Source organism: Mustela nigripes, chromosome 10 (genome assembly GCF_022355385.1).
Source record: "Mustela nigripes isolate SB6536 chromosome 10, MUSNIG.SB6536, whole genome shotgun sequence".
In the NCBI taxonomy this organism is placed as follows: Eukaryota; Metazoa; Chordata; class Mammalia; order Carnivora; family Mustelidae; genus Mustela; species Mustela nigripes.
The window spans coordinates 23,005,042-23,026,773 of record NC_081566.1 but is presented as its reverse complement, the minus strand read 5'-3'; the positions used below and the strand labels follow the sequence as shown (position 1 = coordinate 23,026,773).

Sequence of the window (21,732 nt, the reverse complement as noted above, 5' to 3'; positions counted from 1 at the left end):
AGATATATTAAAGGAAACCTTCTTACCAAAAGTTTGGGCTCCTGACCTAAATGTTGCATCTTAAATATTCTTTAGTCTTCCCCTCTATTTACAAATTGTTTTGTCTGATGTGTTCAACAGGAATTGCTCTTTTTTTTTTTTTATTTTAATAATGCTTTATTGGAGAATTGAAATTTGCTAAGGGAGTACATTTCAAAAGTTCTTATCACAAGAAAAAAACCTTTTAACTGTGTGGTGATGAATGTTAACCAGACCTACTGTGGTGATCATTTTAATACATACAAATATCCAATCATCATGATGTACAACTGAAACTAGTATCAATTAAATCTCAGCTTTAAAAAGAGGGGGAGGGGGACAATGAGGTATTTGGACTACATGATTTCTAATTTTCTTCCTGGGACTAAATTCTATTCCATGTTCTTTTTTTTTTTTTTAATAAACATACAATATATATTTATCCCCAGGGGTACAGGTCTATGAATCGCCAGGTTTACACACTTCACAGAACTCACCAAAGCACATACCCTCCCCAATGTCCATAATCCCGCCCACCTTCTCCCACCCCCCCTCCCCCCAGCCACCCTCAGTTTGTTTTGTGAGATTAAGAGTCACTTATGGTTTGTCTCCCTCCCAATCCCATCTTGTTTCATTTATTCTTCTCCTACCCACTTAAGCCCCCATGTTGCATCACCACTTCCTCATATCAGGGAGATCATATGATAGTTGTCTTTCTCCGCTTGACTTATTTCGCTAACCATGATATGCTTTAGTTCCATCCACATTGTCGCAAATGGCAAGATTTCGTTTCTTTTGATGGCTGTATAGTATTCCATTGTGTATATATACCACATCTTCTTTATCCATTCATCTGTTGATGGACATCTAGGTTCTTTCCATAGTTTGGCTATTGTGGACATTGCTGCTATAAACATTCGTGTGCACGTGCCCCTTCGGATCACTATGTTTGTATCTTTAGGGTAAATACCCAGTAGTGCAATTGCTGGGTCATAGGGTAGTTCTATTTTCAACATTTTGAGGAACCTCCATGTTGTTTTCCAGAGAGGTTGCACCAGCTTGCATTCCCACCAACAGTGTAGGAGGGTTCCCCTTTTTCCGCATCCTTGCCAGCATCTGTCATTTCCTGACTTGTTAATTTTAGCCATTCTGACTGGTGTGAGGTGATATCTCATTGTGGTTTTGATTTGTATTTCCCTGATGCCGAGTGATATGGAGCACGTTTTCATGTTTCTGTTGGCCATCTGGATGTCTTCTTTGCAGAAATGTCTGTTCATGTCCTCTGCCCATTTCTTGATTGGATTATTTGTTCTTTGGGTGTTGAGTTTGCCAAGTTCTTTATAGATTTTGGACACTAGCCCTTTATCTGATATGTCGTTTGCAAATATCTTCTCCCATTCTGTCAGTTGTCTTTTGATTTTGTTAACTGTTTCCTTTGTTGTGCAAAAGCTTTTGATCTTGATAAAATCCCAATAGCCCTTGCTTCCCTTGCCTTTGGCGATGTTCCTAGGAAGATGTTGCTGCGGTTGAGGTAGAAGAGGTTGCTGCCTGTGTTCTCCTCAAGGATTTTGATGGATTCCTTTCTCACATTGAGGTCCTTCATCCATTTTGAGTCTATTTTCGTGTGTGGTGTAAGGAAATGGTCCAATTTCATTTTTCTGCATGTGGCTGTCCAATTTTCCCAACACCATTTATTGAAGAGGCTGTCTTTTTTCCATTGGACATTCTTTCCTGCTTTGTCGAAGATTAGTTGACCATAGAATTGAGGGTCTATTTCTGGGCCTTCTATTCTGTTCCATTGATCTATGTGTCTGTTTTTGTGCCAGTACCATGCTGTCTTGATGATGACAGCTTTGTAATAGAGCTTGAAGTCCGGAATTGTGATGCCACCAACGTTGGCTTTCTTTTTCAATATTCCTTTGGCTACTCGAGGTCTTTTCTGGTTCCATATAAATTTTAGGATTATTTGTTCCATTTCTTTGAAAAAGATGGATGGTACTTTGATAGGAATTGCATTAAATGTGTAGATTGCTTTAGGTAGCGTAGACATTTTCACAATGTTTATTCTTCCAATCCAGGAGCATAGAACATTTTTCCATTTCTTTGTGTCTTCCTCAATTTCTTTCATGAGTACTTTATAGTTTTCTGAGTATAGATTCTGTGCCTCTTTGGTTAGGTTTATTCCTAGGTATCTTATGGTTTTGGGTGCAATTGTAAATGGGATTGACTCCTTAATTTCCCTTTCTTCTGTCTTGTTGTTGGTGTAGAGAAATGCAACTGATTTCTGTGCATTGATTTTATATCCTGACACTTTACTGAAGTCCTGTACAAGTTCTAGCAGTTTTGGAGTGGAGTCTTTCAGGTTTTCCACATATAGTATCATATCGTCTGCGAAGAGTGATAGTTTGACTTCTTCTTTGCTGATTTGGATGCCTTTAATTTCCTTTTGTTGTTTGATTGCTGAGGCTAGGACTTCTAGTACTATGTTGAATAGCAGTGGTGATAGTTGACATCCCTGCCATGTTCCTGACCTTAGTGGAAAAGCTTTCAGCTTTTCTCCATTGAGAATTATATTTGTGGTGGGTTTTTCATAAATGGCTTTGATAATATTGAGGTATGTGTCCTCTATCCCTACACTTTGAAGAGTTTTTTTTTTTTTAAAGATTTTATTTATTTGACAGACAGATATCACAAGAAGGCAGAGAGGCAGGCAGAGAAAGGAGGAAGCAGGCTCCCTGGTGAGCAGAGAGCCCGATGTGGGGCTCGATCCCAGGACCCTGGGATCATGACCTGAGCTGAAGATAGAGGCTTTAATCCAGGGAGCCACCCATGCGGCCCCACTTTAAATAAAGAGTTTTGATCAGGAAGGGATGCTGTACTTTGTCAAATGCTTTTTCAGCATCTATTGAGAGTATCATATGGTTCTTGTTCTTTCTTTTATTGATGTGTTGTATCACATTGACTGATTTGCGGATGTTGAACCAAATTTGTAGCCCTGGAATAAATCCCACTTGGTCGTGGTGAATAATCCTTTTAATGTACTGTTGACTCCTATTGGCTAGTATTTTGGTGAGAATTTTCGCATTTGTGTTCATCAAGGATATTGGTCTATAGCTCTCTTTTTTGATTGGATCCTTGTCTGTTTTTGGGATCAAGGTGATGCTGGCCTCATAAAATGAGTTTGGAAGTTTTCCTTCCATTTCTATTTTTTGTAACAGTTTCAGGAGAATAGGAATTAGTTCTTCTTTAAATGTTTAGTAGAATTCCCCCGGGAAGCCGTCTGGCCCTGGGCTTTTGTTTGTTTGGAGATTTTTAATGACTGTTTCAATCTCCTTACTGGTTATGGGTCTGTTCAGGCTTTCTATTTCTTCCTGGTTCAGTTGTGGTAGTTTATATGTTTCTAGGAATGCATCCATTTCTTCCAGATTGTCAAATTTGTTGGCATAGAGTTGCTCATAGTATGTTCTTATAATAGTTTGTATTTCTTTGGTGTTAGTTGTGATCTCTCCTCTTTCATTCATGATTTTATTTATTTGGGTCCTTTCTCTTTTCTTTTTGATAAGTCTGGCCAGGGGTTTATCAATTTTATTAATTCTTTCAAAGAACCAGCTCCTAGTTTCGTCGATTTGTTCTGTTGTTTTTTTGTTTTGGGTTTCTATTTCATTGATTTCTGCTTGATCTTTATGATTTCTCTTCTCCTGCTGGGTTTAGGGTTTCTTTCTTGTTCTTTCTCCAGCTCCTTTAGGTGTAGGGTTAGGTTGTGTACCTGAGACCTTTCTTGTTTCTTGAGGAAGGCTTGTACCACTATATATTTTCCTCTCAGGACTGTCTTTGTTGTGTCCCACAGATTTTGAACCATTGTGTTTTCATTATCATTTGTTTCCATGATTTTTTTCAATTCTTTAATTTCCCGGTTGACCCATTCATTCTTTAGAAGGATGCTCTTTAGTCTCCATGTATTTGGGTTCTTCCCAAACTTCCTCTTGTGGTTGAGTTCTAGCTTCAGAGCATCATGGTCTGAAAATATGCAGGGAATGATCCCAATCTTTTGATACCATTTGAGTCCTGATTTAGGACCGAGGATGTGATCTATTCTGGAGAATGTTCCATGTGCACTAGAGAAGAATGTGTATTCTGTTGCTTTGGGATGAAATGTTCTGAATATATCTGTGATGCCCATCTGGTCCAGTGTGTCATTTAAGGCCTTTATTTCCTTGTTGATCTTTTGCTTGGATGATCTGTCCATTTCAGTGAGGGGAGTGTTAAAGTCCCCTACTATTATTGTATTATTGTTGATGTGTTTCTTTGATTTTGTTATTAATTGGTTTATATAGTTGGCTGCTCCCACGTTGGGGGTATAGACATTTAAAATTGTTAGATCTTCTTGTTGGACAGACCCTTTGAGTATGATATAGGATCCTTCCTCATCTCTTATTATAGTCTTTGGCTTAAAATCTAATTGATCTGATATAAGGATTGCCACTCCTGCTTTCTTCTGATGTCCATTAGCATGGTAAATTCTTTTCCACCCCCTCACTTTAAATCTGGAGGTGTCTTCAGGCTTAAAATGTGTTTCTTGTAGGCAACATATAGATGGATTTTTATCCATTCCGATACCCTGTGTCTTTTGATTGGGGCATTTATCCCATTAACATTCAGGGTAACTATTGAGAGATATGAATTTAGTGCCATTGTATTGCCTGTAAGGTGACCGTTACCGTATACTGTCTCTGTTCCTTTCTGATCTACCACCTGTAGGCTCTCTCTTTGCTTAGAGGACCCCTTTCAATAATTCCTGTAGAGCTGGTTTGGTGTTTGCAATTTCTTTCAGTTTTTGTTTGTCCTGGAAGCTTTTAATCTCTCCTTCTATTTTCAATGATAGCCTAGCTGGATATAGTATTCTTGGCTGCATGTTTTTCTCATTTAGTGCTCTGAATATATCATGCCAGCTCTTTCTGGCCTGCCAGGTCTCTGTGGATAAGTCTGCTGCCAATCTAGTATTTTTACCACTGTATGTTACAGACTTCTTTTCCCGGGCTGCTTTCAGGATTTTCTCTTTGTCACTAAGGCTTGTAAATTTTACTATTAGGTGACGGGGTATGGGCCTATTCTTATTGATTTTGAGGGGCGTTCTCTGAGCCTCCTGAATTTTGATGCTCCTTTCCTTTGCCATATTGGGGAAATTCTCCCCAATAATTCTCTCCAGTATACCTTCTGCTCCCCTCTCGCTTTCTTCTTCTTCTGGAATCCCAATTATTCTAATGTTGTTTCGTCTTATGGTGTCACTTATCTCTTGAATTCTCCCCTTGTGGTCCAGTAGCTGTTTGTCCCTCTTTTGCTCAGCTTCTTTATTCTCTGTCATTTGGTCTTCTATATCACTAATTCTTTCTTCTGCCTCATTTATCCTAGCAGTGAGAGCCTCCATTTTTGATTGCATCTCATTAATAGCTTTTTTGATTTCAACTTGGTTAGATTTTAGTTCTTTTATTTCTCCAGAAAGGGCTTTTATATCTCCCGAGAGGGTTTCTCTAATATCTTCCATGCCTTTTTCGAGCCTGGCTAGAACCTTGAGAATCGTCATTCTGAACTCTAGATCTGACATACTACCAATGTCTGTATTGATTAGGTCCCTAGCCTTTGGTGTATTGCCTCTTGTTCTTTTTCTTGTGGTGAATTTTTCTGCCTTGTCACTTTGTCCAGATAAGAGTATATGAAGGAGCAAGTAAAATACTAAAAGGGTGGCAACAACCCCAGGAAAGTATGCTTTAACCAAATCAGAAGAGATCCCAAATCGTGAGGGGGGAGAAAGGGGATAAAACAAGTTTCGGAAAGAAAGAAAGAAAAGAATTAAAAAAAGAAAATAAATAAAGAAAAGTATAAAAAAGAAAAAATATATATTAGATAAACTAGTTAAAAAACGTTAAAAAAGAAAAGGGTAAAGGTTAAAAAATTTTTAGCAGAATTAGAGAAAAAATGAAAAAGAAAAAAAATTAAATTAACTGCAACACTAAAGAATCATAGGGAGAAAGTCATGAGTTCCGTGTTTTGCTTTCTCCTCCTCTGGAATTCTGCTGCTCTCCTTGGTATTGAAACTGCACTCCTTGGTAACTTGGTCTTGGCTGGATTTCTTGTTGATCTTCTGGGGGAGAGGCCTGGTGTAGTGCTTCTCAAGTGTCTTTGCCCCATGAGGAATTGCACCGCCCTTACGAGGGGCCGGGCTGAGTAATCCGCTCGGGTTTGCTTTCAGGAGCTTTTGTTCCCTGAGTGCTTTCCGTAGAGTTCCAGAGGACGGGAATACAAATGGCCGCCTCTTGGTCTCCCGCCTGGAGGAGCCAAGAGCCTGGGGCCCCACTCCTCAGTGCGCCCTCAGAGAACAGCGCCCAGTAACTCCCGTCTGACTGACCTCTGGCCGTGCTCCGAGCTCACTGAGCCTGCGACTGGTTCAAGGTACCCCTGAGCTGTGAGCTCACTGTCAGCAGCTCTGTCTCTGTGCCGGCTTTCCCGTTCTAATACCTGTAAGCTCTGCGACACTCAGACACCCCCGATCCTTCTGTGACCCTGCGGGACCTGAGGCCACGCTGACCTCGCGTGGGCTTCACCCCGCTTTAGCCTCTGGAGTGATGTCCCTCAGCGGAACAGACTTTTAAAAGTCTTGATTTTGTGCTCTGTTGCTCTGCCGCTTGCCGGGAGCATTCCCCTGGGGTCTGTCTTCCCGTCACTTTGGATTCACTTCTCCACCAGTCCTACCTTTCAGAAAGTGGTTTTCTGTTTTTAGAATTGCTGTTCTTCTTCTCTTCGATCTGCCGATGGATTTGTAGGTGTCTGCAATCTTTAGATACGCTATCTAGCTGATCTCCTGCTAGCTGAAGTAGTCTCAGCCTGCTACTTCTCCGCCATCTTGACTCCTCCTCCAGGAATTGCTCTTAAGATGATCTAATTTTGGGTGGCCAAAAGGGACCACCCTTTTGATACTTGCATGATCTCCAACCCTGTAACTTGATTGCTTAGGGCTGGTTGGAGCCTGAACGTATATTTATGTTTGTAAATGTAAAGATGAATGCTTATGAGGCATTCATGGAAGGCATGTTTGAAAATCCTTCAGGAGAAACCTAATATTGTTCTGTAGTGTATGGATTCATGGTTTTCTTTGTTGATACATTGTTCTGAGAGCCTGCTCTTACTCCTTTTCCTTCTTCCAATAGAAAAGACATTTCATCTCTTAATAAAGAAAATACATTTGAATCAGTTATTGCAGACTTCAATCAGTGGCAAAAGGTAAGACTTTCTCATAAAACATTTGGTAATCAGAAAGCTGTCTGTAAGCTTGCTGCTTGTCGCCTGCAACTGAGTCACACCTCATCCTTTCAAAATGCCATACTGTGTTTTATGAAAGACAAAGAAAACAGCAAGATTCCAGGGGCTTTAAAAATATACCAAAATTTTTTCGTTTCAGTTCTATTTTATATTTTTGAGGCAAATAAATTTAGGCTGCTGGAAAAAACTGGGAAATGATAGTTGGGTGGGAGTGAGGGTAGTTCTGATTTTCTCCTCTAATCAACAGATGTGACATTTGTGCCTCTCCTGTACTTCCTTCTGTCTTAAGGACAACTTGGACTTTTAAAATTCTTGCGATCTTTTCATTTCGTTTTATTTTTTAATTTTTTAAAAGATTTTATTTATTTATTTGACAGAGAGAGAGAGGTAGTGCACAAGTATGCAGAGCAGCAGGCAGAGGGAGAAGCAGGCTCTCCACTGAGCAGAAAGCCCCATGCGGGACTTGATCCCAGGACCCTGGGATCATGACCTGAGCCAAAGGCAGCTGCCCAACCAACTGAGCCACCCAGGCGCCCCTCATACCATCTTTTTAAAAACGTGTGGTACAGTATATTCATGACATCACATTGACCATCTTAGTCATTTCTCAGTGTATAGTTCAGGGACATTAAGTACTTTTACATTGTCGTACACCGCCCCCACCATCCATGTCCAGAATTTTTTTGTCTTCTTGAACTGAAACTCTACCCATAATACAAGAATCCCTCTATTTCCTCCTCCCCCAGTCCCTGGCAACCACCATTCCACTTTCTGTCTTTCCAAATTTGACTATGCTAGGGGCACCTGGGTGGCTCAGTCGTTAAGCATCTGCCTTCAGCTCAGGTCATGATCCCAGGGTCCTGGAATCAAGCCCAGCAGGAAGTTTGCCTCTCCCTCTTCCACTCCCCCTGCTTGTGTTCCCTCTCTTGATGTCTCTCTCTCTGTCAAATAAATAAATAAAATCTTTTTAAAAAAATTTGACTATGCTAGACACCATATGTCTGGACATATCTGTCCATAGTATCTGTCCCTTTGTAACGGGCTTATTTCCTTCAGCAAAATGTCCTTAAGGCTTGTCTGTTTGGTTTCCTGTGTCAGGATTTCCTTCCTTTCAAAGGCTGAAGACTATTCCGCTGTAGGTGTATACTACACTTGGTTTATTAGTAACGTCTCCTTAAAAGAGTTGGAGCTTTCATTAATCAAATTACTATAATGTCATAGCAGGCTGACAAAGGAAACCATGTAAGATATTGAAATACCTCCGAAGTGAGTGTCAGACTCAGCCTGACGAAGTCTCCTCCAGATCCCAGGAAGCTGTTTTCTTATCTTCTGGAAAGGCAGGAGCAGAATAGTGTCAGAATTGAAGATGTTTGTAGTCCTGTTTGTATGTAGCAGGTTTAGTGACTCTGTTTATCCGGCAGTTTTGACATTTCATAGATAAGACTGAAAAAGAATCACACAGCTTTATTTCACAGGAATAATAATAATCGGGGGTACCTGGGTGGCTCAGTGGGTTAAACCTCTGCCTTCGGCTCAGGTCATGGTCTTGGGGTCCTGGGATCGAGCCCCGCATCGGGCTCTCTACTCTAGCGGGGAGCCTGCTTCCCCTCTTTCTCTGCCTGCTTCTCTGCCTACTTGTGATCTCTCTGTGTCAAATAAATAAATAAAATCTTTAAAAAATAATAATAATAATCGGCCTTCATTAAGCACTTACCCTGTTGGGTGGGAGGTGCTTTCCACACAGTGTGGTACTTTTCACCGCAACCACCTGATGTAGGTTTTTTATTCCCAGTCTCACAGACGTGAAAGGGAGGCTTAGAAATGTTAAGTCACTTGCCCGAGTTGTCTATAAATGGTTAAGTGGTGGAGTCAGAATAAGTCCAGGTCTCTCCACCCCCCAAATCCTTGCTCCTAAGTGCTCTGCTACATGGCTTCCCTGTGCTGATTACTGTTTTTGAAGCAGGGGTGATTCGTTTGCATTATCTGAATCACATCTCTGTCAATTACACTTTGTTAAAGGACTTGGACTCTGGGCTAGACAAATAAAACACAACCTATACATTCTAGCAACTTTCCCAGTCCAATGGGGATCATGTAAACAGATAGGTGATATCCTCACTGAAGCAGGTAGTAATTAAACATGCTCAGTAATTAAACATTCTGGTCCTAATTTGCTTGTTACTAATTTTTACCCATATAGGATTTAATATAATTATTTTCATCTGGTAAAATATGGGTTATCTTACAGGGTATTATAATTAATCTAAATTCACTTTAATTTTTTAAAAAAGAGGGAGCCACAGGCAGAGGAAGAGGGAGAAGCAGTTTCCCTGCTGAGCAGGGAGTGAGCGTTGGGGCTTGATCCTAGGGTCCTGGGCTGAAGGCAGACACTTAAATAGCTTTAATTTTGAAAATAATAATAATTTTTCATGTCACATGAAAAAATTGTATGAACAAGTAATAATAGGGTATATAACTCTAAAATAATAGGCAGTCATTGAGAAATAAGGATCTTGGGTAGATTTTGATGAAATCATTAGTGAATAATAGTCTAATTTCCTCACCCTCTTTCATTCTCTAGGTGTTAACTGAAGATAAAGACAAGTATACTGGGTATTTGCTAGTGTCAAAATATGATTCTCTCAAGATTATTAAACATTTACAGGAAAACTGGACAGATATTGGGTTTGGGATATTGAATCGCCACAAAAGTATGGAGGGGGATATGCCATCAGAGCTACAGTACATGCAGGAAATTGTGAAAACCATAGGAAGACTCTATAAAGAATTTGAAATAAGAATAAATGGGGATAATGGTAAGAAAAAAACAATGACATGTTGTTTGACATTATAAAGCATTTTAATCATGATTATTATTTGTAATACAATTAATATTTAAAATCTAAATAATGTGGGGCACCTGGGTGGCTCAGTGGGTTAAGCCGCTGCCTTCGGCTTAGGTCATGATCTCAGGGTCCTGGGATCGAGTCCCGCATCGGGCTCTCTGCTCAGCAGGGAGCCTGCTTCCCTCTCTCTCTCTCTGCCTGCCTCTCCATCTACTTGTGATTTCTCTCTGTCAAATAAATAAATAAAATATTTAAAAAGAAATAAAATCTAAATAATGTTACATACAGTTTTAAAAATCAAACAAGGGGCGCCTGGGTGGCTCATTTGGTTAAGCGGCTGCCTTCAGCTCAGGTCATGATTCCAGCATCCTGGGATTGAGCCCCGCGTCGGACTCCCTGCTTAGCAGAGGAGCCTGCTTCTCTCTCTCCCTCTGCCTGCTGCTCTGCTTACTTGTGTTCTCTATCTCTGTGTCAAATAAAGAAATAAAATCTTTAAAAAACAAAAAACAAAACAAAATAAAGTATTGAGCACTGCTTCTTTTCTTTTTTCTTTTCTTTTCCTTTTTTTTTTAAATCAGAGAGAATGAGAGCACAAAGCAGGGAAATGGCAGGCAGAGGGAGAAACAGGCTGGGATCAGGACTTGATCCCAGAACTCTGGGATTATCACCTGAGTTGAACGCAACCATTAACCGGCTAAGCCACCCAGGTGTCCCTGAGCACTACTTTTTTTGAGAGATAATTCATATGTAGTACAATTTCCCATTTAAAGTATATAATTTGGGGGCACCTGGATGGCTTAGTCGCTTAAGCATCTGGCTTCACCCCTCAAGTCATGATCCCAGGGTCCTGGGACTGAGCTCCGAGTCAGAATCCCTGCTCAGTGGGAGTCTGCCTCTCCCTCAGTTCATGCTCTCTCTGTCTCTCAAATAAATAAACAAAACCTTTTAACCTTTTATTAACAAAACCTTAATAATTTGATGATTTTTAGTACATTCACGGACTTGTGCCACCATTATCACAGTTTTAAATACCGACCCCCAGTGTATGAGGGCTATGATTTCTCCACATCCTTGCCATCACTTGTTGTCTGACTTTTGATTCTAGCCATATGAGTGAGTATGTAGTAGTATCTCATAATGGTTTTGATTCATGGTTTCCTGATGACTACTGATGTTGAGCATCTTTTTAAAGCTTACTAGCCATTTATATATCTTCTTTGGAGAAATGTCTATGCAGATCCTTTGTCCATGTTTTAATTTTTTTTGTTTTTGTTTTTCTGTTACTGATTTGTTAGAGTTCTTTATATACTCTATATACAAGTGTTTTTTTCAGCTATATGAATTGTAAATATTTTCTCTTACTCCATGGGCTATTTTTTCATTTTTTGGATGGTGTCCTTTGCAGTCCAAAATTTTAAATTTTGATGAAGTCCTATTTACCTTTTTTTCTTTTTTTTTGTTTGTGCTTTCAGTGTCATATCTTTGAATCCTTTGCCAAATTTAAAGTCATGAAGCTTACCCTTATGTGTTCATCTAAGAGTTTTGTAGTTTTTGCTCTTATATTATGATATTTGACCATTTTGAGTTAATTTTTAAAAAGATTTTATTTATTTATTTGCCAGAGAGAGCGAGAGCACACAGGCAGACAGAGCGGCAGGCAGAGGCAGAGGGGAAGCAGACTCCTTGCCAAGCAAGGAGCCCGATGTGGGACTTGATCCCAGGACGCTGGGATCATGACCTGAGCCAAAGGCAGCTGCTTAACTAACTGAGCCACCCAGGCGTCCCATTTTGAGTTAATTTTTATACATAGTATGAGGTAAAGCCTTTTGCATGTGGATATTCAGTTATCCCACTACCATTTGTTAGAAAGACCATGTTTTCCACATTTAATGATCTTGACACTCTTGTCAAAAATTAGTTGACCATGGATGTATGGTTTTATTTCGGGACTTTGAATTCTATTCCATTGATCTGGATGTGTGTCCTTGTGCCAGTACCAGCCATCTTGATCACTTATAATAGATTACTGCCTGTTTCCTTCTAGGAGTTTTATGGTTTCAGGTCTTACATTTAGTCTTTAATCCATTTTGTGTTTATTTTTGTGTATGGTATAAGACAATGGTCCAGTTTCATTCTTTTGCATGCAGCTGTTCAGTTTTTCCAGTACCATTTATCAAAGAGATTGTCTTTTGTCAATCATATATACTTACCTCCTTTGTCATAGATTAATTGACCATATAAGTGTGGATGTACTTTTTGGTTTTCTGTTCTGCTCACAGTTAATTTTTAAAATTCATGCCAGATAATTTGGTACTATCTGGTTCTCCTATAGGTCTTTTTTTATTGTCTGTATTTTGTCTTGACTCATAAGAGTCAATTCTTTTCACATTCTTGACTGTTTCTGATTGATGTTGGACATTGTATGTGAGAAATCCTAGAGATAATCTGAGACTCTGAATGATACTGTATTTCATGAGAATGATGACTTTATTCACTGTGTCATATGTTACATAGGAATCCTTCTCAGCTAGGTTGCCTGGCGAGCTCACTTGGTAGAGTATGTGACTCTTGATCTCAGTGTCATGAGTTCAGGCCCATGGTAAGCAATGGAGCCTACTTAAAATTTAAAAAAAAAAAAAAGGGAAAAAAAAGAATAAGCAGTGAAATGTTAGGGCAATCCTGGTTCATTGACTGGCACTGTTGTTCAACATAAAACTACTTCATTGGGAAAATGCAATCTTAATTATCTATGGCATCAGTAATATGTTAGAGATAAGAAGCTAATAATTCCCATGAAAATATATAGTGGGAAGAGAAAAAAATGAAGTAGTAAATGGTTTAAAATAAATGAGGAAGTCAAAATGATGAATGAATAGTGAAATTAACAGATCATTTTGAATACTCATAAGAGATCAAAATTTCCTAATGAAGTAAAACATTTCATTAATTAAAATATTTCATAATATTTCATTAAATTATTTCATAATATTTCATTAGTAAAATATTTCATTAGTAAAATATTTCATTAAGGACAAAAAATTGTAGTTTTTAACCATTTTTCTTTATAAATCTCTAAGGTAGGAGCATTTCTTTTCTTTTTTTAAAGATTTTATTAATTTATTTGAAAGAGAGAGAAAGAACACAGAGGAAGAGTAGGAGGGAGAAGGGGAAGAAGCAGACTCCTTGCTGAGCAGAGAGCCTGATGTGGGACTCGATTCCAGGACCCTGTGATCATGACCTGAGCCAAAAGCAGATGCATAACTGACTGAGCCACCCAGGTGCCCCTGAGATAGGAGCATATCATCTCTTATTTTGCAAATGAGTTAAGACAAAAGTATAGAGGTGATATTTTACCATGATTTCACAGTGAATTTGTCAAAGATTAGGATCCAGACTCAATCCTTATTCAGACCAAAACAATAAGCTTTATGAAAACCTGAACAATGACCGAAAAAATGACTCAAGTGTTAAACCGTTCTCATTTCTGTTATTAACTACCCTATGGTCACAAAGGAGCTGCTTATCATCATTGTCTTAACAGAATGATTGAGTGAGTTAATACCTGTTATAGAAAACTGTAATTTGTAGTTTCTGCATTTGGTTCTCTGCTGAGAAGACAAGAAACTTAAGAGTATAAACTGTCGTCAAAGAAACAACTAGTCCGAAAGTCAGGAAAGCACTGACTGCACTGTGTTTATTTACTGAACATTTGTTTGAGAACTACTCTTTGCAAGGTTCCCTGCTAGGCAAACTGTAGGGTAATAAAAAGATGAAAGAAGATAAGGCCCTCCCCGTTGGTATTTTTGTAATTTATTATTGCAATGGTAGACTTATGAATGCTTTTTAAAGTTAGTACTTTCCTCACTTTTCTAGGTATATCTAAAATTCTTTCAAGTTTGGTTAGTTCTCTAGACTTCTGTTCTTTCAAGTTGGTAAATGGCCTGCAGTTTCCTGATATGCTTCATGAAGAATGGGAAAGACTTAATGGAAAAGTTAATGAAATGAAATCGCAGTTGGATACATCGATAAACATTATTGGTACTGTTCCTCAGTATATGGATGTGGATTCTGGCCCGTAAGTCCCCACAGCTTTCTTCTGGACAGAAGGGAATCCCCACTTCTCAGCTACATTTTCCCAGTACGTAGCCTCAGCAATAGGTAGCTGGGGTCATGTAAGAAGCTTTGGAAGTCTGGTGCCTCCCAGGAAGAAAGCCCTCCGACTGCGAGCTGGAGGGTGAGGGAGGGAGTTCTGTGTTCTTGGCTGCAGCAGTCTGGGGTGGAGTTTCGCCTTACTGAGCTGAGGGAGGGGAGAGAGAGAGAGAGAGAGAGAGAGAGAGAGAGAGAGAGAGAGAGAGAGAGAGAGAGAGAGAAGGCTTGTTTTAAATACCACAGGCTCGGGGTGCCTGGGTGGCTCAGTGGGTTAAGCCTCTACCTTCAGCTCAGGTCATGATCCCAGGGGCCTGGGATCGAGTCCCGCATTGGGCTCTCTGCTCAACAGGGAGCCTGCATCTCCTCATCTCTCTCTGTCTGTCTCTCTGCCTATTTGTGATCTCTCTCTCTGTCAAATAAATAAATAAGATCTTAAAAAAAAAAAATAAATACCACAGGCTCTTCTTACCTTTCTTATTGAGTTTTCATAGATTGTCTTGAACACATGTTTCTTCAGTTGCTCTTTGTCCTTAGGATGTTTCCAGAGGCTTTCAGTGTTTTGGTTTTGTTTTGTTTTTTAAGTAATTCTCACCAGCCTCACTTGGTGGGGTGGGGGGTTGGGAGCTGGGTAGGGGGGTGCAGGGAGGGTGGCACGGATCAACTTTGCTCCTCACACTTTCATGTTGGAAATTGATCTCTTGAGAATTTCAAAATTCATTCTCTTCACTTTGTGGCCTCACTGCCTAGAAGTGAATGTAAAGGGTACGAGGGTGAGTTTTTATAGTAGAGAGCTAGCACCGAACATAAGATTCACCTTGTTTAAAGTGCATAATGCCAGTTGTTACCTGCCCAGGGTTAGGAAGGCTGTGATAATGAGTAAGCCATTATACCAGGTAATTCAGGGCTTTCATTTCCCTTTCTCTGAATTCTCAAAGAGTTGTCAACACCAACATTTCTAGGCCCACCCAAATAAAACCTTTTCTTTTAGTTGATAGGCTTTTATACTCTATATCTTATATTTATTTTACTTGATTTTTTCCTTCAGGGTACTTCAAGCACAAATATTTAACATGATTCAACAATGGCTTTTGAAGATAAGCAATGAAATTAACAATGGTAACATTGAACTTCAGCGCCATGTATGTACTTATAGGGGTTTGTGAAATTATATTTTGCCTTGGCTGGGAGTTTTCTTCAAGGAGAGACTAGGTCATGACTATCCAACTGAAGCAGGAGGTTAGGAGGGCACACTGGGAACTTTTGTGATATTATTACTCAAATGATTTGCAGGGATTTTTTTTTTTAAGATTTTATTTATTCATTCGACAGAGAGAGGAGCAAGTAGGCTCCCTGCTGTGCAGAGAGCCCGATGTGGGGCTCGATCCCAGGACCCTGAGATCATAACCTGAGCCAAAGGCAGAGGCTTAACCCACTGAGCCACACAGGCACCCCGATTTGTAGGGATTTTTATTTTATTATTTTATTATTTTTTAATTTTTTAAAAAAAGATTATTTATTTATTTATTTGACAGAGAGATCACAAGTAAATGGAGGCAGAGGCAGGCAGAGAGAGAGGGAAGCAGGCTCCCTGCTGAGCAGAGAGCCCGATGCGGGACTCGATCCCAGGACCCTGAGATCATGACCTGAGCCGAAGGCAGTGGCTTAACCCACTGAGCCACCCAGGCGCCCCTGTAGGGATTTTTAAATGTAGTATATTCCTGCACTAGGAATGAAGTTTCAGAGATGATCAAAAGTTTCAAGTTCTAATTATTATCTTTACGCTTTACTCAGTATACTGATTTTTTTTCCTTTATAGTATTAGTCTGGAATGTGAACATTTTAAGTATTTATGTTGGTGTTCCTGCCTGGCTGAGGGATGACAGAAAATGATATTAGGAAGAAAGATAAGATGCCACCATATATATTAGTCTATCATTTTTAGGGCAAATAGAATTCTTCTGCAATTCTGAAGAAGTGAACCTGTGAACTTCTTTTCCTTTTTTTTTTTTAAGATTTATTTATTTTAGAGATAGAGCATATACATGAGTTGGGGGAGGGGCAGAAGGAGAGGGAGAGAGAATCCCAAGCTGAATCCCCACTGAGCACAGAGCCAGATATGGAGCTAGATCTCATGGCCCTGAACCAAGACCTGAGCCAAAATCAAGAGCCAGGTGATCAACTACTGAGCCACCCCGGTGCCCCTGAACCTGTGGACTTCTTAGCCAGCACAGCATGAAATAATAATTTCCAAAGGCATAGTTTACTGCATTTACTCCTATTGCCTAGTCTTAATTATAATCTAGATTCACACAGGAATCTCTTACTATAATTAAACAATATACAAATATTTGATCTTACAAAATTGGTAAAGGAACTTATTTCATTTAAGTATTGCTTAAATTTGAAATTTAAGGAGTGCCTTGGTGGCTCAGTCAGTTAAGCAGGTGTCTTCAGCTCAGGGCATGATCCCAGGGTTCTGGGATGGACCCGTGTGACTGGCTTCCTGGTCAGTAGGGAGTTTGCTTCTCTCTCTTCCCACCCCCTCCACTCATGCTCTGTCTCTGTCTCTTTTGGTCTCTCTGTCTCTCAAATAAATAAAAATTTTTTAAAAAGGAATTTGAAAGGCAGAGACTGTGATGTTATATGGAAATGCTATTTTGAAGTATTACATTATATCAGTCTATGAATATATTGTAAATATATAGACACCAGGAGTTGAGGCGCACATATATAAAGACTGGAAGACTGAATCCAGGGGATCCCCAGACTTAGGAGAAATTTCTATGACTTGGAAGACAACCAAAATTAAGAAAAAGGGTAACAAAGTACTGTCGCATAATGAGACTTAATAAATACTTATTGAATGAAGAAAGAAAGAACATTCCAGCACTGTTGTCTTATGGTATTGTTACATTAACTCCTTCTTCGGTAAATAATTTACTATTAGGTATTTATCTTCATGAAATCATTTACTCAATTTTTTATATTATTGAATTCAATCTTTATAATAATATAGGCTTATTTAGAAAATGCCTTAATATACCTCTATTTTAATACTACATTATGGTGTTATAGTGTGTAGAAACCTTGCAAGATTATCAATTCCAAAAGGAACTGTGTATATCCATATTAGCTGCCATAACTATATAAAAATGAAAAAGTTTCCTTTGTTCCACCCATCATTCATTTTCTTCTCTGATTCATTTTCTTACCTTCAGTTTTGTTTTTTCCTTTATGTCATAAATTCCATCTACTCTGTTCTGCTTGATGGGCTAAAACACTGATCCTCAAACCCTGTCCACTATGTGTCTCAGCAAAAAGATCTTTGTCTTTTGTATATAACTTACGTGTGTAACACACATGCAAACAGTGGAACAGGCTGAAGTAAAAAACACTTTAAGATAATTTTTAGTAAAATGTGAGAGAACAGGCTTCATAATTTTTTATAATCACAAGTTAATACTTAGTGATAAAGTCATTTGAAGGTCAGCTTCAGCACTTGCTTTTAAAGACTGTCACTCTGAAATGATAGCTCACAAAGAAACATGAATCAAAATTGAAGAAGTGCATAATTGACTGTCTTTATTAAATAATAAGTCTCAGCCTTTAATTCCATGAGTGTTATGTAGAGGTTTCTATTAAATTGTGACTAGTTAAATTTTCCCTCTATCGTAATGTCAGTCAGTTGTTCTTGCTGACATTAGACGTTGGGGCACTTCTACATTTTAACAAAAGATTCTCAGCCAGATGAAACACTTTAACTGTAAGATTTTAGAACAATTAGAAACTTATTTCCAGGGCTTCTGGGTGGCTCAGTGGGTTAAACCACTGCCTTCGGCTCAGGTCATGATCTCAGGGTCCTCTCTCTCTCTCTCTGCCTGCCTCTCCATCTACTTGTGATTTCTCTCTGTCAAATAAATAAATAAAATCTTTAAAAAAAAAAAAGAAACTTATTTCCAGATTTTCAAGTATATAAATTAGAAAGTTTTAAAAAATGAGCTATGTGTCATTTTCAGCAGCAAAATCATACCAAGATAGAAATTCTTCTATCCATTTTCAAAATGACCTGTCCATAACATAAATTTCTCTTACTCATTATTAAACATCACTTATATTTTGAAGGGAAAAATTAAATATGATTTAAAAAATCAGCTAGAAGGTGGCTAAGTAAGCTACTTGTCATCCCTGACAAGATTAGTAAATTTGGAGCAAGTCTTTTCATAAAAGAAAAAGCACTTAATTCATTAAAAATTCTCTTAGGATTTTGTATCCAGATCACAGTAAACCTCTGATTTATTATAAAACTTATCATATGTACTCTCTATCTAATTACAAAGAATGCTTTCATATCTTTGTGAAAGTGAAAGATATACTTTCATGCTTAATTTGATTCTAATTTTAAATTCACCTATGAACTATTGCATGCCCTAGATTGTACCATTTAGTCTCTCCAGTATAACTCTGAAATGAAGATAACATGTTTCTTTTTGTCTATTAGGAAGAGTTCAAGGATTGATTTATATTTTGTATAAGCACAAATGAGTAGTTTCTATGACAGTATAATCCAGGCCATTGGTATAAGAAAGAACAGTTAGGAATTTATTTACTTTGAGAAGCAGAAGGGGCATAGCTTGTGAATGTGTGTGTGGGGGTATCTTTTAACTTGTAAAATGGATAACAATCTTTTTTAAACCATTCCTCAGGAAGAGTTGCCCTTTTCCTGATGTGTTAATTAAGGTGTAAAAATACATTAATCAACATTGCTTTAGGTCATTAATAATGTTTCCTTCTGAGGTGGGGGGCTTGTGTTTTACTATTAGATGGGCTACCAAGTTTGATTATTATTTATCGATTTAACAAACATCTATTAAGCACTTAATTCAAACCAAGTACTGTGTGTGGTTTTGAGTGATAAAATGATGGGCCATGTCTTAAAGAGATGCACTGGCTGGGATGCCTGGGTGGCTCAGTTGGTTAAGCAGCTGCCTTCGTCTCAGGTCATGATCCCAGCGTCCTGGGATCGAGTCCCACATCAGGCTCCTTGCTCGGCGGGGAGCCTGCTTCTCCCTCTGCCTCTGCCTGCCATTCTGTCTGCCTGTGCTCGCTCTCTCTCCCTCTCTCTCTCTGATAAATAAATAAAATCTTTAAAAAAAAAAAAGAGAGAGAGATGCACTGGCTAATTGAGGTCACAGATGTGCAAACCGTTATAATAGGGATGTACAAAGTACCATAGAAATGTGGGGAAAGGAGCAAATTAAAGCTAGGGGAAGTTAAAAAGACTTCTCAGAGTAGGTCATATTTAAGCCTAGAGAAGAGTACTGAGGAACTCATCAACAGAGAAAGGGGAGGGAGCACGTGAAGAGGATGGTGTGCTTGACGTTTGCATTTCATGAAGTTTTCTGCATTTGATTTCTGGGTCCCAGCTTCTCCAAATAGCATAATGCAGAGGTTCCCAAACTTGACCAGTTACTGCTCTTTGGGTCTCAGTATTTTCATACTCCTCAACCAAAAGAAAAACTCCAGAGTTCAGTTTATTAAGTAGCTAGGTTCAAACAACTTACTAAATATTTCTTCCTAATAACTTAGTAACTGTTTGAAAAAGTAATACATGTTAAAACAGTTAAACAAGGAGGCCATTAGACTGGGGTAGCTCTTGGGCCACTGGTAGCTTCTATAAACAAACCAAGGCCAGAGGAGCTCATGAAGAGCACTTGAACCTGAGAAAACAAAACTCAAGAACAAATTATAGGGGCGCCTGGGTGGCTCAGTGGGTTAAGTTGCTGCCTTCGGCTCAAGTCATGATCTCAGGGTCCTGGGATCGAGTCCCACATCAGGCTGTCTGCTCAGCAGGGAGCCTGCTTCCTCCTCTCTTTCTCTCTCTCTGTCTGCCTCTCTGCCTACTTGTGATCTCTCTCTGTCAAATAAATAATAAAATCTTTAAAAAAAAAGAATTAATTATAAACAGTCAACTAGATTCTCTTGATTATGAAAAAATGAAACACAAGGACAACTATCATGATATCCAAATACCTGAATTTTCCCAAATAGGGCAAACATTTGAGTTATAATCAATTAAATAATTTCTTTTCTCTACTTTAGCATCTTCTCTATTAAAATGTTTATCCTGGCCCCAACCTGCAGAATGTCCCTAACCACTTTTTGGTTTTGATGCTGCCTGATTCTAATTGCGTATTCAAATAAGCTTTGTAAAATATAATGTTTTAATTTAACTTCTTAGATATACATACATTGAGAAAAAGAGAATCTTTTATTTTGTTTTCCTCTCATCAAAATCATTCATCAATGGAACATACGTACTTGAACACTGTACCACTTTAACCTTGGAAATGGGTTGGACAGTACCACCCTCATTGCCTGTTGTACCTTGATTTTCCCAAAGTACTTTTTTTTAAACCACAAAACCATCAATAAAACCAGCTTTGCAAAGGTAAGAAGCCATCAAAAGTGGTACAGTGCATCTAATGTTGGAACTGCGATCTATGTCAAGTTCATGCTGTGCTGATAGATGTCACATAACACTATCACGTCCCTCAAGAATTTAAAGTCCCATGACATCCTTGAGGTTTGGCTGCAGAGCCCTTCAATGCCTTGGTACACGATTGGGGAACTGCGGCTTCCATAGGTTAATACCCTTGACCAAGCTAAAGAGGAGGAGGAGGGTAGTTTAATGGAGTTCGCATAGTAAACAACAGAAACTAAGTTTACCCTAGCTGAGTAGTGATGATTTGATGTCGTTAAGAATGAGAGTGTTGTTTAAAGTTGGACACAGGTGTGATTTCTTTTTTTAAATTTGTATGGTTTTCACTGTTTGATTTATTTAAAATAAGTCATTTATATTATAATCATTTTTTAACAGATGGATGAATTGCATATATCTATGATCCAGTGGATGGTAAGCTTGTTGATTTTAATGGTGCCTGACTTCACTGACCAAAACACTCTCCCAAATTTGAGGGAGGAAAGTGCTGAGAAACATAATCTGGGAGTTGCAAAGTTGGAGCTAGACGCAATTGCACTGGCCAGAAGGTTGGCGCAATATTCCAGCTATTTGAACAGGTGAAACTCTCTGTTGTTTTATTATTGTCCTTTTGAAGATTAAATGTGACATAAAGTAGAGGAGATAAGGGTAGGGAGGTAAGAGTAGTGTTTTCCCAATGGCTTTCGAATTCCTTTGAACAGTGTTACCATAGGTAGGGTGGGAAGTATATGCTTATATTGGAGTGAGAATTAGTAAAAAGAAAACCAAATTAAACAAAAAATGTCAATTTGTTTGCATTAAGATATATCTTGCATGTTTGCATATAATGGGGAGCATTTATGAAGAAGCTTGTACTTCCTGTGTCATTCCATACAAAACTGATTGTACACTTATATTTCACTAAAT

At 38.7% G+C, this 21,732-nt stretch overlaps 1 protein-coding gene across 1 annotated transcript in view; it reads left to right on the top strand.

Annotated features, from left to right (window-relative positions):
* AXDND1 (axonemal dynein light chain domain containing 1) overlaps window positions 1-21,732 on the top strand; it is a 104,808-nt gene that overhangs the window by 51,092 nt on the left and 31,984 nt on the right. Inside the window, exons 15-19 of the mRNA XM_059412808.1 lie at window positions 7,221-7,293; window positions 9,914-10,148; window positions 14,052-14,253; window positions 15,373-15,466; window positions 21,205-21,404. Coding sequence (XP_059268791.1) covers window positions 7,221-7,293; window positions 9,914-10,148; window positions 14,052-14,253; window positions 15,373-15,466; window positions 21,205-21,404 — 804 coding nt within the window. The remainder of the gene's footprint in view (window positions 1-7,220; window positions 7,294-9,913; window positions 10,149-14,051; window positions 14,254-15,372; window positions 15,467-21,204; window positions 21,405-21,732) is intronic.